The 13,828-nt window shown below is 39.0% G+C and overlaps 1 protein-coding gene across 1 annotated transcript; it reads right to left on the bottom strand.

Annotated features, from left to right (window-relative positions):
• Window positions 1-4,441: 4,441 nt before the first annotated feature.
• Window positions 4,442-10,533, bottom strand: LOC121368310. Its single transcript, XM_041492989.1, has 3 exons — window positions 9,713-10,533; window positions 8,722-8,855; window positions 4,442-4,842 (listed from the first exon to the last, which is right to left on the bottom strand). Exons 1-3 carry the CDS (start codon window positions 10,380-10,382, stop codon window positions 4,603-4,605), a joined length of 1,044 nt encoding a protein of 347 aa, XP_041348923.1. The 5' UTR covers window positions 10,383-10,533; the 3' UTR covers window positions 4,442-4,602.
• Between the last annotated feature and the right edge of the window lie 3,295 nt (window positions 10,534-13,828).

Genomic DNA, 13,828 nt, shown 5'->3' with positions numbered 1-13,828 from the left:
AAAAATGTAGTCTAAGTAAACAAAATCTATCGCAAAATTTAGGGGGGTCGCGCCTAGATCCATCACTGCCGTGTGATTTCTCAAGACACAGGATTTCACAGAAAAATTATTTTCCAGACCTGTAAAAACAGCATCTGGAGTGTGTGGGGGTGCACACTGTCTATGCAAGGGGATACAGTCTTTAGTGGGGAGTGGGGTACAGTCTGTAGTAGGGTGGGCACAGTCAGATTTTTTCTTTATTTATAAATATAAGCTTAGGACAAAAAAACATACATCTTCGCACCCACACCCCCACTTTCTGTTTTCGGTATTATGAAGGGAAAAAATGTGTTGCCCATTAATTATCAAGTAATATAATCAACAATTAACCAATTAACCATGGTTACTGAAAAACAGTTTCCCATGGCTTCCTCTGATCACAGGTTACGGAACCCCCCAAAAAGTGTTCCCTATAAAATTTGAAATCCTGATGCTTGGATATCGGCTACAAACCATTAAGCAGTTGCTCCATTTGTCAAGCTTGTGATTTGTCAGTTATTTAGTTGGGTTTTTTTAGTCCCCATTTTCATTTCTTTTCAACTTATTTTCGTGATTATATTCAGTTATGGTTCAAGCACACTGTCCTGGGCACACACCTCAGCTTTCTGGGCTATCTGTCCAGGACAATGGGTTAGTTATTAGTTGGTTAGTGGTTAGTGAGTTAGAAGAGGGTGTAGGTGCCTTACACCTATCCATTGAGCCCTTAAGAACTTGCTCTGGGTTGAAGCCGGTACTGAGCTGCGAACTCTGTACCTACCAGCCTGTAGTCCGATGGATTAACCACTGCACCACCGAGGCCTGTTACTGATACAACCAGAGGGGATTTAGGTGTCATGTCTGTCTGGCTGTCTGTCCCACAGATAGTTTTTCAGACTCTTTTTTTTTGTAATGCTTTGAGATATCGAGTTGATTTTTTTATTTTATAGTTTTATCATAATATGATATACGTTTGCAAATCGAATATGACTTTCAGAGCTATAGCCAAATCATGTTTAACTTTCATGGGAATTTATTCAAGGTCCATAACTCTGTCAAAGATGGAGTGTATCTATATTTAACAGAGTTATGGCTAAAATGTTGAAAAATTACATTTATTTTAGTATGGTTACTAGGGCTTGCACGAGTCCAAAATATTGGAATCGAGTACTCACGGGTCAAACTCGACCTGGACCTGAGTACCCGACACTTACACTAGATGATGATGAGATTAAGGAATAAAGTAAAATAGCATTATGCATCTTCATTCCAGCACTGAACATGGATGCCAAATCATGCCATTGTCTTGCATTCCATACATTCAACTCCCCCCCCCCCCCCCCACCCCCCTCCATGTCTCATAGCCCTATAATGTAACAGGTGGGAAGCATGTGGCAAAATGACGTTAAATATATAAATAAATGAGTGTGCTTCCTTGCACGGGTACTCGGGTCCTGTGGACGGACTCAAGTCTTGCTAGACTCGACCCGTGCCCAAGTACTCAAGTACTCGTGTAGACCTTAATAGTTTTTAACTCTCTTATGATCATTTATGCTTAGGTTTTCTTAATATCTTGGACCATAATTTGCAGCCTTTCTCTGGAATATGATTGACTATTCCTAGAGACCTAGACCCATCTCAGAGAGAGAGAGAGAGAGAGAGAGAGAGAGAGAGAGAGAGAGAGAGAGAGAGAGAGAGAGAGAGAGAGAGAGAGAGAGAGAGAGATTGAGATTCTTAATAATTTTCTAGCACATTCCTCTGAGGTGTGATGATTGATCCTTGTTTTGTCTGCATTCCAAACAGTGCTCCAGTCTGTTGGTTAAAGATCTTGTGCTCCTTTTTGGTAGGAGTAATCGGAGTGGCCTGTCCTGTCTATAGAACGGTGACATAAACAATCCCTTTCTGTTTTTGTAGTATTGGTAGTAACCTAAATGACAACAGCAGGTTTCCTCTCTCACCACATGTTAAAATACAAATATTTTACACAATAGATGCCAAAAGGCCTTTGTTTAAAATGTGCTGAGATGAAGTTAAAAAATATTTCTTTCCATTGCTTTTGTTTTTCAATGTGCTTTGCTGGATTAAAAACGGAGTTAAAACTATGAGCTCCCCTCCTCTCTAACCCCCCCCCCCCCCGCAAAAAAAAAAAAATAATAATAAAAAAAAAATAAAAAATATATATCCTCTTAGAGACCTACCTTGAGATAAATGGGAGAGGGGAAAAATGTTTACTATAAAAGTGATGTGGCATATTTTCATGTCTAAAATGCATCCCCCCCCCCCCCCACCCTCCAACTCACATTTTTGGAAGGCTGGTCGATATCTCTCTCCACCCCCCCCCCCCCCCCCCCCCCCCCCTCATCGCTTAGCATGGTCAGGTCAGAGAGTTTTACGTGCACATTCAGAGCAAGCTGTTGTAGGGCACGCCTGTCATGGCGGGCTCCTCTGTCCAGGACGAAATTAGCCTGTCCCTGTCTGTGGTTTATGTAGATATGTGACATTAATACTGAGGTAAAAATATCTGCAGTTGTATACAGAAGGGTAATTCCAGGTGTGTTTTTTAGCATAACGTTATTACGGATCGACTTTACAGAGTTTGTTACCAGTTAAGCTCATAATCAGGTATTATTTTATTATTATTAAGTTGTTTTTTTAGTGCACATATTGTTTTGATATAATGAATTGTATTAATAAATAATATACTGTAATTTAATTGACGTTTTGTTTAATGCATCGTAATTATATTAAGTTCAAGCAAACACCTTCGGTTGTATGTGTACCGGAACTATGGGCCTCGGGGCAGGGTGGGGGGGGGGGGGTGGGGAGGTTAAGGGTCCCGCTCCTTTAACACTTTTCCCTATTCAGAAGGCTGGGATTCAAAATTTTATTTTATTTTCGTCAACCAGACCATCGAACTTTCCCCACCATGCACGGCGGAACGGGGGAGGGGTCCTCTAGACCAACCAATAATTCTGAATAAAAAATATTGATATTAAATCATAGGGCAGAAATTGCATTTCATAGAGCAGAAATTGCTTTTCAGGACATCTAGTTTTCAACATTTTACGGGGAAGCATATCCTCGAACCCCCTAGCAACTTTACTTCACGTCCTCGATCTTAGTTAGGCCCCCCCCCCCCCCCCCCCCAAGGTCTACTTGCTTCCGCCGTGCCTGTCCACCCTACCCCACCCCACAATGTCAAATACAGGGAACCATATCTGAAGTGGGAGATGGGAGCTCGAGTCGCCTCCAGCGCTCCCCTTATTCGTACTGGTTAACAACATGTAAGTTTTAATTTCATACCTGGACTGAGAATAATCAAACTAAATCTCTGTGGCATCAGAATTAGGAACAAATGTGTATTGTCGGCGATTGCCAAAGCATTACATAGTTTCCTCTAGCCTTCCCCTACATATCAATATCAATAAGGTGAGGGCTGGAGGTGATTCGAACCATGGTTTAGTCTACAGCACATTCATATTTATCAACATTTAGACGCTTTCCAGCTGATGTCTCAAAATCGGTTATCTCTCCGAAAAGGAAGAAGGAAGGAAATGGTTTATTTAACAACGCACTCAACATATTTTATTTACGGTTATATGGTTAAGGACCACACAGATATTGAGAGAGGAAACCCGCTGTCGCCACTTCATGGGCTACTCTTTTTCGATTAGCAGCAATGGATCTTTTATATGCACCATCCCACACAGGATAGTAGGCTATTTACCACGGCCTTTGTTACACCAGTTGTGGAGCACTGGCTGGAACGGGAAATACCCTCTATCTGATAAGTAACGAGGGATATTTTGTGTGTCCTATAATACAAGCCTTAAAATAGCTAGATCAGCGTTTACAAGCCCCATTCAATTCCAACTCCATAAGATTTTGTCGATGCACTTTCAGCTTCGACCCAGAAGTATTTTATTTGGTGCGGTGCAACCTGAAGTGGAGTGGTGTATAGAAAAGTGGAATTCAATCCCATCTGAAACGGGAGTGCCGAAGAATCGTTCTCTCCCCTAACATTTCATATGTATATTTAAATCTTGATGAATTGTCATTAAAAAAAATAGTGCAAAGTATGCTTTGAATGGTGTTAATATTTTAATTTATACCCTACCCCTAGTTTGCTGATATTTCATTTCATCTGTCGACAAGTTCGGTCGGAATGCAGACCAAACGCATTCAGTGTGGCCAATCTACGTCACAAAACAATGTAGGCCTACTAGTAGTTTCCTCTCACACACAGCATGCAATACCTGGCTTCAGTATATCAAGACTGGGAACCTTTTTGGATCTTTTTTTTTTTTTTTTTTTCCTCCATCCCGAACTTCTTACTGAAAACATCCGTAATACAAAAAAAATAAAAAAAATAATAATAATTTTAAAAAAAGAAGTAACAACGGGAATTGGGTGAATTTTATTTTAATTTTAATTCCATCCTCCGACATTGCCTTTTAAAAAAATAAATAAATCCGTAGGCCCTAATCCTCAAGAAGAAAAACAAAGTGTGGCCTAATGGTGAAAAAATTATTCAATAATGTGCAGCATGACAAACAATTAAGGCATAATGATTTGTTTGTGGCAGTCTCAGGGAGTGAAAGGTCCATAGTCCCTAACCTTCCTCCAGAGAACATTGCGCGGCCATTGTGTATAGCGTGACGCATCTAACGACCTGCCCAAGTTTTGGGGGTCATATCCCAGCATTCCGTGTTTGGCCATAAACACCATCATTTGAAATGCATCCGGGCTTCTGGGATGACGTTCCCATTCCATCATAATGCACGTGACGTCAACTTTTTCGAAAAATTTCTTGGCACCCTCGAGTACCTGAAAATAACAACAAAACTATTTTTTTAAATATTAAAGACACTTGGATATCCTGCAACATTGTGTGGTAATTCATAGGCGTCGGAAGATACCGGGGGGAGGGGGAGGGGGAAGAGGGAGCAACAAACTGGAGATGCAGGGATCTGTCAGAAAAACAAAACTGTTTTTGTAGGTTAAAATTGGCTCTTTTTGTCTATCCGGAGAGAACATTATATTGATTTGTCCTGATAGGCACTTGAGATTTCAATCCCAGGCCAAGGTTTGAAACTGGCAGGGGACGCTCAAAATACGCAAGATGCCGTTCTTGTAATCATCCCTAAGTTCAACCAGCAAACGTTTCGCTAACGTTCGCGAACTATTTGACTGGTCCCCGACGTGGCCATATGGGTTACTGTGAAGCGCATAAACCAGTCTAGCGGACGTTAGGGACAAGCGGTTGACTGAACTTACCCCAGGTTCCCGACTTACTTTTGCTTTCCGTTTTATTGTATTATACAGCTAGCGAATTTATATCAATATAGAAAGGCAGGACGTAGCCCGGTAAATGCGCGGTCGGTCTGGGATCGAACCCGTCGATAGGCACATTGGGCTATTTCTCGCTACTGCCAGTGCACTACGACTGGTATACCAAAGGCCGTGGTATGTGCTATCCTGTCTAAGGGATGGTGCATATAAAAGATACCTTGCTACTAATGGGGAAAATGTAGCGAGTTTTCTCTGATTATGTCCAAAATTACCAAATGTTTGACTTCCAATAGCCGATGATTAGTAAATCATTGTGCTCTAGTTGTGTCGTTAAACAAAACAAACTTTTAACTTATATTAATAGAAATGTTTTTCACATGATAGCTTTTGTATTAAAAACTGACAAGCAATTTTTGCGTCCAACTTTGCGACAAAACGAATTTCGAGCCATGCTGGGTGTTAATTTGTCTTTCCACGGGGTGGGGGGGGGGTGGGATAATCAGCTGACGAGGCCATGGTCACCTTGCATCCACCACCCGTCGTCAGACTCCTATGGGTACCGTATTTATACGGCCTTTGGTCTGAGCAGAATCCACCCCACCCCCCGTTTTAAAAATATTGATGTGCCACTTTTCTGTCTTTTTTCCATTGGGAGGCCCTTTTGACGAGTTCCATGTGTCCTTTTCCCTTTAGTCCCCACCACCACCACCACCTCCGCCAAATGTTTATTTTTATTTATTATTATTATTATTATTTATTTTTTTAATTCATAATCATACAGTTAATACAATAAATTTACATAACAGATCCATTGTTTATAAATACATAATATAAATGTGAAATGTATACCAAAAATAATAATAACAATATCAATACTAGTCCTGGCTTTAAACAAAATCCTAAAAGCAGTGTTCAAAATACAGAAAGTCCACCCCCACAATATATGGACATTATAATATATGCAGTCGAACTTCGTTATCTCCACCTCTGTTAACTCATCAGACCAGGAAATCTGGAGGTCGGGAAATGATTTTATCATTTATGACATCATTTTTATAAAAAGAACTCAACCCACCATTATCTCGAGCCATTTGGTTCGGTTACTTCAACATCGAGATAACGACGTTTGGCTGCATATATAATTAATCCTTAAAGGGACACATCGTAGTTACGTTTATTTGTTAACCATTACGGCGTTGTTTTTCGCTATTAAACCCCATTTTTCACAAATAAAATTGCACTTTACTTACATTTTATTATTTAGAATACACATTTCCATTCACCTGAAGTGCTTTTTGGTAATCCTGATGTTTGTAAAACCACGAAATGCATTTTTTGCATTTTTTCACAAGACGTGTTGTCGAGAAAAAACCGTTAAGCAAGCGAGGTCCAATCTATTTTTAGAGGGGATATTTCCATTTCAATGTCACAGACACGTGACCGTTATCATTTTGGTTCGGTTTGTTTTCTCGTGCACGGTTCGCGCAATCGACATCCGATTTGTTGTTGTTCATTTGTGAGATTTTTCTTCACAGTTCGTGAACATTTTCAGTAACAATAAAGTTCAGACAAGTAAGTGTCTCAATACAAAACGTTACAAACCCTTAAAACCAATAATTTTGCTAAGTCTTACGATATCTGGAACCAATAATTTTGCTAAGTCTTACGATATCTGGAGAGGGAATACAACCAGGACAGAACAGTTGGAACATGTCCAGGAGAGGTGAAACGAACGCACCCCAAGTCTGTGAAATTTGTCGTGACGTAGGCATTGTTGTGCTTCGAGCGACATCTACCGGTGACATCAGAATACTAACTTTCAAAATTATTTCAAGCAATTGGGACATGGGGATTCCCATGGTATTTATCGATATAAAACCTGCTTTTTCACTCCATTTGATAAAAACGTGATCTAAGTGTGTTACAGGTTTGTAGATTAACCAAATTATAATTTATTTTCGCTGGATGGAACTAGGGTGTGCGGCTTTAAATAAAGTGTGACATAAAGACCCGAATTTCACAAACTTGCTATATTATAATATAGACTCGGCTCCTTTTGTATCCATGTAATATCTGGGATAAAACCCTTCAAATTACTTTTAAGTATGAACTATTTAGTTATTAATGTAATAGCATTAATAGGATCATTGTTACTCGTCTTAAAACAACCCAAAATTATATTTTCTTGTGTAAAGTTCATTATTATACCATTTTTGTTGAATCCAAAGCTTTAACTTTTCCCAAATTTGTCTGACGTTGTTACATTCCCAAAATAGGTGTACCAATGTCAATATTTCATGTTTACAGAACGAGTAAAGAGGTGAATCAATATATCCTATGTTGTGTAAAATACTTATTTGTAGGCAATATTCTATGAATAATCTTGTATTGAACCCTCTTAAAGGGACAGACCCTAGTTTCAACCCGTGAAAATCAACACTAAGTTTTGCTATCTACAAACCTGAAACACATTTGGATAAAGTTACAATAGAGTGAAACATGAGTCTGTGACTTTGAAATGGTGAAATACCCTCTAAAACTAGACTAAAACTAGACTCCATAACTGTTACATCTCAGACGCAAACATATGATAAATGCATTTTGTGATATTAAAAACACCAGGATGATCAAAAACACTTCGAATGTACAGACACTGATAATCTAAACCATAAAATCTAAGTGAGTATGAATTCAGTTATCAAAAACGGCTATAATAGTAAAAAAATATGTCTTAGTGTTTAAAAACTAGGGTATGTCCCTTTAATTCTGTACTATCTGTGCAGCGAAAAGGTATTGTATTTATCATTTTCCAGTCATCATCACGGTATTTGAAGTTTAATTCTTCTTTGTATTTCAAAAATCTCGAATCCAATAAAATATTATAAAGGTGTTAATTGCCTTTACAATTCATCTTAAGATTCAAATTATAGGGAAGAATAGGATTTTGCAAGTTGACATAATTATTATAAATTTTTTTTAAATTGTTGGTGTGTAATAAATAAACCATTATCATCTGTTAAATAATTTATAAATATAATACTCACCTTGTACCAACTGACATAAAAAAAAATGATTTGTTATTTACTTTAATGTCATCATTAAACAGGGGCGTAGCGTGATCTGGATCGGGGGGGGGGGGGTCGAATATGAACAAGTGGACCTTTTTTCTATTTTGTTTTTGCACCACCAGAAACTCCATGTGTATAAACCTGTATGTTTTAGTTTCTGAAAACGGACCATTTGCTTCAATGGGGGGGGGGGGGGGGGGGGGGGTTCGTCGTCCGATCCCCCCGAACCTCTCCAGCCTACGCCCCTGTTAAACCATATATATTGAGACGACATCATTTTCACTAACAATTTTATTTTTACATTTGTAAAATATGTCGTGGACCCGCCCCTGTTGAGGATACCAACCTTGGCCTCGTGTCTCTCGACGTCTATTTTCATGACAACACGCTTCATGTCTAGTACTTCCAGAAGGTCGTCCAGTAAAATGGAATACGTGCTGTTTCGAGTTGGCGTTCGAGTCTCCCGGATGTAGACGTTCCCTGGAAATTAAATGCTAGTAGTCAAAGTCATACGAGAATAACGAAAATAAAAGTTGGTTTTGTTTAAAGATACCACTAGACCATATTGATTTATTAAAGGGACAGACCCTAGTTTTTAAACACTAAGGCATATTTTTCTCTATTAGAGCCGTTTAAGATCACTGAAATCAAACATTACATATATTTTATTGTTTAAATTATTCATTTCCGTACAACCGAAGTGTTTCTGGTCATCTTGGTGTTCCTAATACCACAAAATACCACATTTTTCACATTTTTAATGAGAACTAACGCTTATGCAGTCGCGTTATTTTTAAAGAATATTTTAACGTCACAGACTTTTGTTTCACTCTGTTGTATCCAAATTTGTTACAGGTTTGTAAATTAACTAAACTTAATGTCCATTTTTACGGTTTGAAACTAGGGTCTAGGAAAACATTATATACCTTAGTGTTTCAAAACTAGGGCCTGTTCCTTTAATCATCGGCCATTTGTAGCCCGAGTAGGCCTACTCCGCCGTTCGAGAGCTAGAAGGATATTTGGACGGTTATGGTCGCTCTCTCAGCCAGAGGTAACTCTATAGCAAAAACACGGCTGCCTTACACCCGGGAAGAAAACAAAATCCCATTACATTGATCATTTTCGAGTTCGTTGATAACAAATATTTGGCAAATTAATTCACTAATACACATGCTACAGGAAGAAACCCGACAGCACCTATGCATTTAACCGGAGCATTACTGAAAGGGGCAGGATCAGAGAAAACGTACGCTCGACTGGATGTATTTATAAAATGATAGAACAAGACAGATATTTTAAAAATCGGTCAAGCTTGCAAATTATTCAGCAGACCTTACCTTCCCTTCCTTTTTTATAGGCGATATCATTCCAAGCTCTGTGATTTGAAACTCCGTTGTGTATTAAGGTGACATTGCCAGTGAACCCCCCGTCCTTGGCACTTCGGCAGAGTCTAGCTGCGTTGCCTGGCAACACCTCTATGGCTATGACTTTGTGGCCCTTCTTGGCTGCCGCCATACTGAACACGCCGATGTTGGCTCCTATGTCCAAGAAAACCAGATCTTTGTCCTCATTCAAGCACTGAAAGAGTGGCCCCTCTAAATCCTTTTCGAAGAAACCCTGCTTGCTTGCCACTCGTCTGGAGATGACATCACCAAAGACATTGACGTACAGGAGGGTGTTACCGGCTGCGCTTTTCAGAGTCGCACCTTGAAACTTCTCTTTAGACGAGCAGATTTCAGTGTCCACTTTCCACGAAGTCTGGTCTCTGAAGATAGCGATAGTCGACTTGTGTCTGATTTTCGGATCCACTGAGATGGCTGCTGATTTGCCGACTGGTGCCAGACGTTTGTTCTCTTGGTGCAGAGCTTCATCAGAGAACCGCGAAATCCTCTCCACTACCCGAACCACGCGCGTTTCGTATTTTTTGTTATTTGAAAGGTACAGCGTGATAGAGAGAAGCCACAGGGAGGTGAACGCTGTAATTATTAACTGGTAACTATTCCTCATGTCCACAGATTCCAATAATCATCGATGTTTTAAAAGTCTTATTTAAATGGTGGACGTATCAGTGATTTGTTTTTAACTATATACGAGTGTACTGGTGTAGACTACGTGTTAGCATACAGCTGCATTGTTCATTAACGGACATTGTCATAAAACGAAGCAATACGTAATAAAAGCCTTTAGGCATTAGATATATATTAGTTTTAAGACATTGCTTTTATCTTGCTCAGGTCGAATGGCAAATGCCGCTCGGCAATGTCTCGCATGGGCGGATCCGGGACATATATTTAGGGAGGGGACCAAGAAAAAAGGGGCACATCCAATGCTACTATCCTGTCTGTGGGATGGCGCATATAAAATACCCATTGCTGCTAATCGAAAAGTGTAGCCCATAAAGTGGCAGCAGCGGGTTTCCTCTCGTCTTATTCTACGCATATACCCATATATATGGCACAGGCGTAGGAAGGTGCCAAAAAGTGTGTGTGGGGGGGGGGGGGGGGGGGGGGGGGGAGCCACACACACACACACACACTTATGCCGGGAACGTTACCATAGAAACATCATTTCTTTAACGTGACGTCAATAATGTTTTAACGTTTCAATACGATTATTAATGTCAAAGCGATACTACACAATAGATAAAAACAAATAATGGAATGAACCGTTTTAATTTTCAATTTTATCGTACAAGGTCCACACGTGTCGTATGCCTTGTCGCCTATCTATATCCCTATGTCTTGGACTTGGGGCCGTGGCACAGGCTTTCTAACCACATGACCTGGAAAAAAGTTGAGCGTTCCCTGCTATTTAGCTGATGACACCTAAAAACATTTTCCAGATGTATATATCCACGGCTTTAGATTGCATCAACGATGAGGCGATAAAGGGCGTGCCCAAAATACATATGCCCAATATAATCAAACTCAAATTAATTACAAACATGCTGACCTCTAAATATTTCTCCTCAAAACCACTGGCTAATCTAAAGCTTGATACGCGGTCGGTTTGGGATCGATCCCCGTCAGTGGGCCCATTGGGCTAGTTCTCGCTCCATACAGATCACCACGACTGGTACATCAAATGTATGTACTACCCTGTCTGTGGGATGGTGCATATAAAAGAAACTTTGCTGCTAATCGAAAAGAGTAGCCCATGAATTGGCGACAGCGTATTTCCCCTCTCAATATCTGTTTGGTCCTTAACCATATGTCTGACGCCATATAACCGTACATAAGATGTGTTGAGTGCATAGTTAAATAAAACATTTCTTTTTCTTTAATTGGTTCTGTGAAATATAACCATAATTATAATGTAGACAATAGGACCTGCACGTTTGGAATACTTTTGAATATTATCGGTTCCCTTTTTGAGCGTCGCTGCCCTTTCCGGGTAACATTTTACATCCGCCCCTGTGACAGTTTGAAAAATAATTGCAAAATTACAACAGCGATTAACTTTTTATGGGGAGCTTAAATTTTGTCCAGGTATATATTATGTTACCTACAAGATATCTTTATTATTACTCATATAAAAAAGAAAGAAATATTTTATTTAACGACTCAACACATTTTATTTACGGTTATATGGCGTCAGACATATGGTTAAGGACCACACAGATTTTGAGAGGAAACCCGCTGTCGCCACTACATGGGCTACTCTTTCCGATTAGCAGCAAGGGATCTTTTATTTGCGCTTCCCACAGACAGGATAGCACAAACCATGGCCTTTGTTGAACCAGTTATGGATCACTGGTCGGTGCAAGTGGTTTACACCTACCCATTGAGCCTTGCGGATCACTCTCTCAGGGTTTGGAGTCGGTATCTGGATTAAAAATCCCATGCCTCGACTGGGATCCGAACCCAGTACCTACCAGCCTGAAGACCGATGTATTACTCATATAGTCCTGCAGCAAAAGCCCCCAAAAGTGAAGTGTACCGGAACCGGAAGTATAATATGTGTCACTATGGAGGAAATTAATCTTTGGGGTGCAGAGTTCATGAAAATATAAGATAACATTTTCTAAAGTTGGTGCGAACAAGATGGCGGCCATTTTAAAAAATGGCCGCAGTCCATCAGTAAAATTTTATATCTTTTGAATTACGACACTTAGAAAGGTGATATTGGTATCAAAACTAATTTTTATGAAATCAATAAGTTCATCTAAACGGTTTGACTATACTGTCAGATAATTGGTTGTCAAACAGTTAAAGTGGCTGACGAAAATGGCATGAAAATCAAATAATTTGTGTTGGTAAGACACCTTTTATGTTAAATATTAAATATTAATGGTTGATAAGTTTAGTTGACATATTTTGAAGAATACTAAAACAAAAGTTAACCTAAAATTGTAACTGTTAGTCTAAAATGATAAATCAAGATGAGGTATGTGCTATACCACTGATCAATGCATTGTTCATCGAGTAAGCATTGTTGTCATTATAGAGCTATTAACACTCACAAGTCACCACCTCTTCAATACCAAACTATGAACGAATTAATAATTAATAATGAATAAATGAATACATGAATGAATGAATAAATGAATAATGAATGAATGAATTGTTGACAAATCCATAACACGAACACCACTGAGTGTAATATATAAATTGCGTACACAGTGCTATGCATACTACCGTCTTCATACTGGTTATCATCTGGTACACTGTCGGCTTCATCTCACTGTCATCTTCACATACATCATAATAGTCCATGGGCCAGATTCCGAAACCTTCCCCCCCCCCCCCCCCGGGATTTTTGGAGACAAGTATTTTTAGATACCTCATTATATATGAATTTAATATCTGCTTGTCTGCAGCAAAAAAGTTGGTGGATTAAAAAAATATCGCCATTTGAATGGGGGTACCGTTGCACATTTTGTGTCCCCAAAACACTATTGAAAAATTAAATATAGTGATAAAGTTGTCATCCATATAAATTTTTAACAGATATAAGGCCAAATTTAATGATATTCATTCTATACTAGATGTTAATAGTAACAAACTAAATAACAATGCAATATGTGGTATGAATAATGATATACTCATCGGCAAAAGTTAAGCAATGCCTGAAATGCATTATTTTCTATATTTACACATATTGTGGGCTGCTTGAACCTTTTACTATTAAACATTGCACTGTATTTAATATATTGAGGCAGCATTATTCAAATATGGTTCAGTATATCTGCCTATACTATACTCAACAAAATTAATTAAGGTCCAATAGATATTTTAGCATTTTCCTTTAAATATGGGGGAAAATACAACTTCTTCCATTGAAAGTTGTCAGCATTGTGGCATGTTCTTAAACTTAATGACTTAAATAACAATTTTGAGGGAACACAATGACAAAACACATTCTGAACAAATGTGTAACAAATACTTGCCTAATGCTCATTTCAATATTTTTCATAAGTATGTGAAATCCCAGTGTTTTTTGCGTGTATAACC

The sequence above is a fragment of the Gigantopelta aegis genome, chromosome 1 (genome assembly GCF_016097555.1).
Source record: "Gigantopelta aegis isolate Gae_Host chromosome 1, Gae_host_genome, whole genome shotgun sequence".
Classification (NCBI taxonomy): domain Eukaryota; kingdom Metazoa; phylum Mollusca; class Gastropoda; order Neomphalida; family Peltospiridae; genus Gigantopelta; species Gigantopelta aegis.
Note: the sequence above shows the minus strand (reverse complement) of the source record. Positions and strands in the feature narration are given on the sequence as shown.

Bases quoted from the DNA above. Each gene is read 5' to 3' on its own strand.
- LOC121368310 (XM_041492989.1), bottom strand. From the start codon at position 10,382: ATGAGGAATAGTTACCAGTTAATAATTACAGCGTTCACCTCCCTGTGG. The intron at 8,856-9,712 runs GTAAGGTCTGCT...TTTAATTTCCAG, and splicing joins CTATAAAAAAGGAAGGGAAG to GGAACGTCTACATCCGGGAG. The intron at 4,843-8,721 runs GTTGGTATCCTC...TGTTATTTTCAG, and splicing joins TCGAGAGACACGAGGCCAAG to GTACTCGAGGGTGCCAAGAA.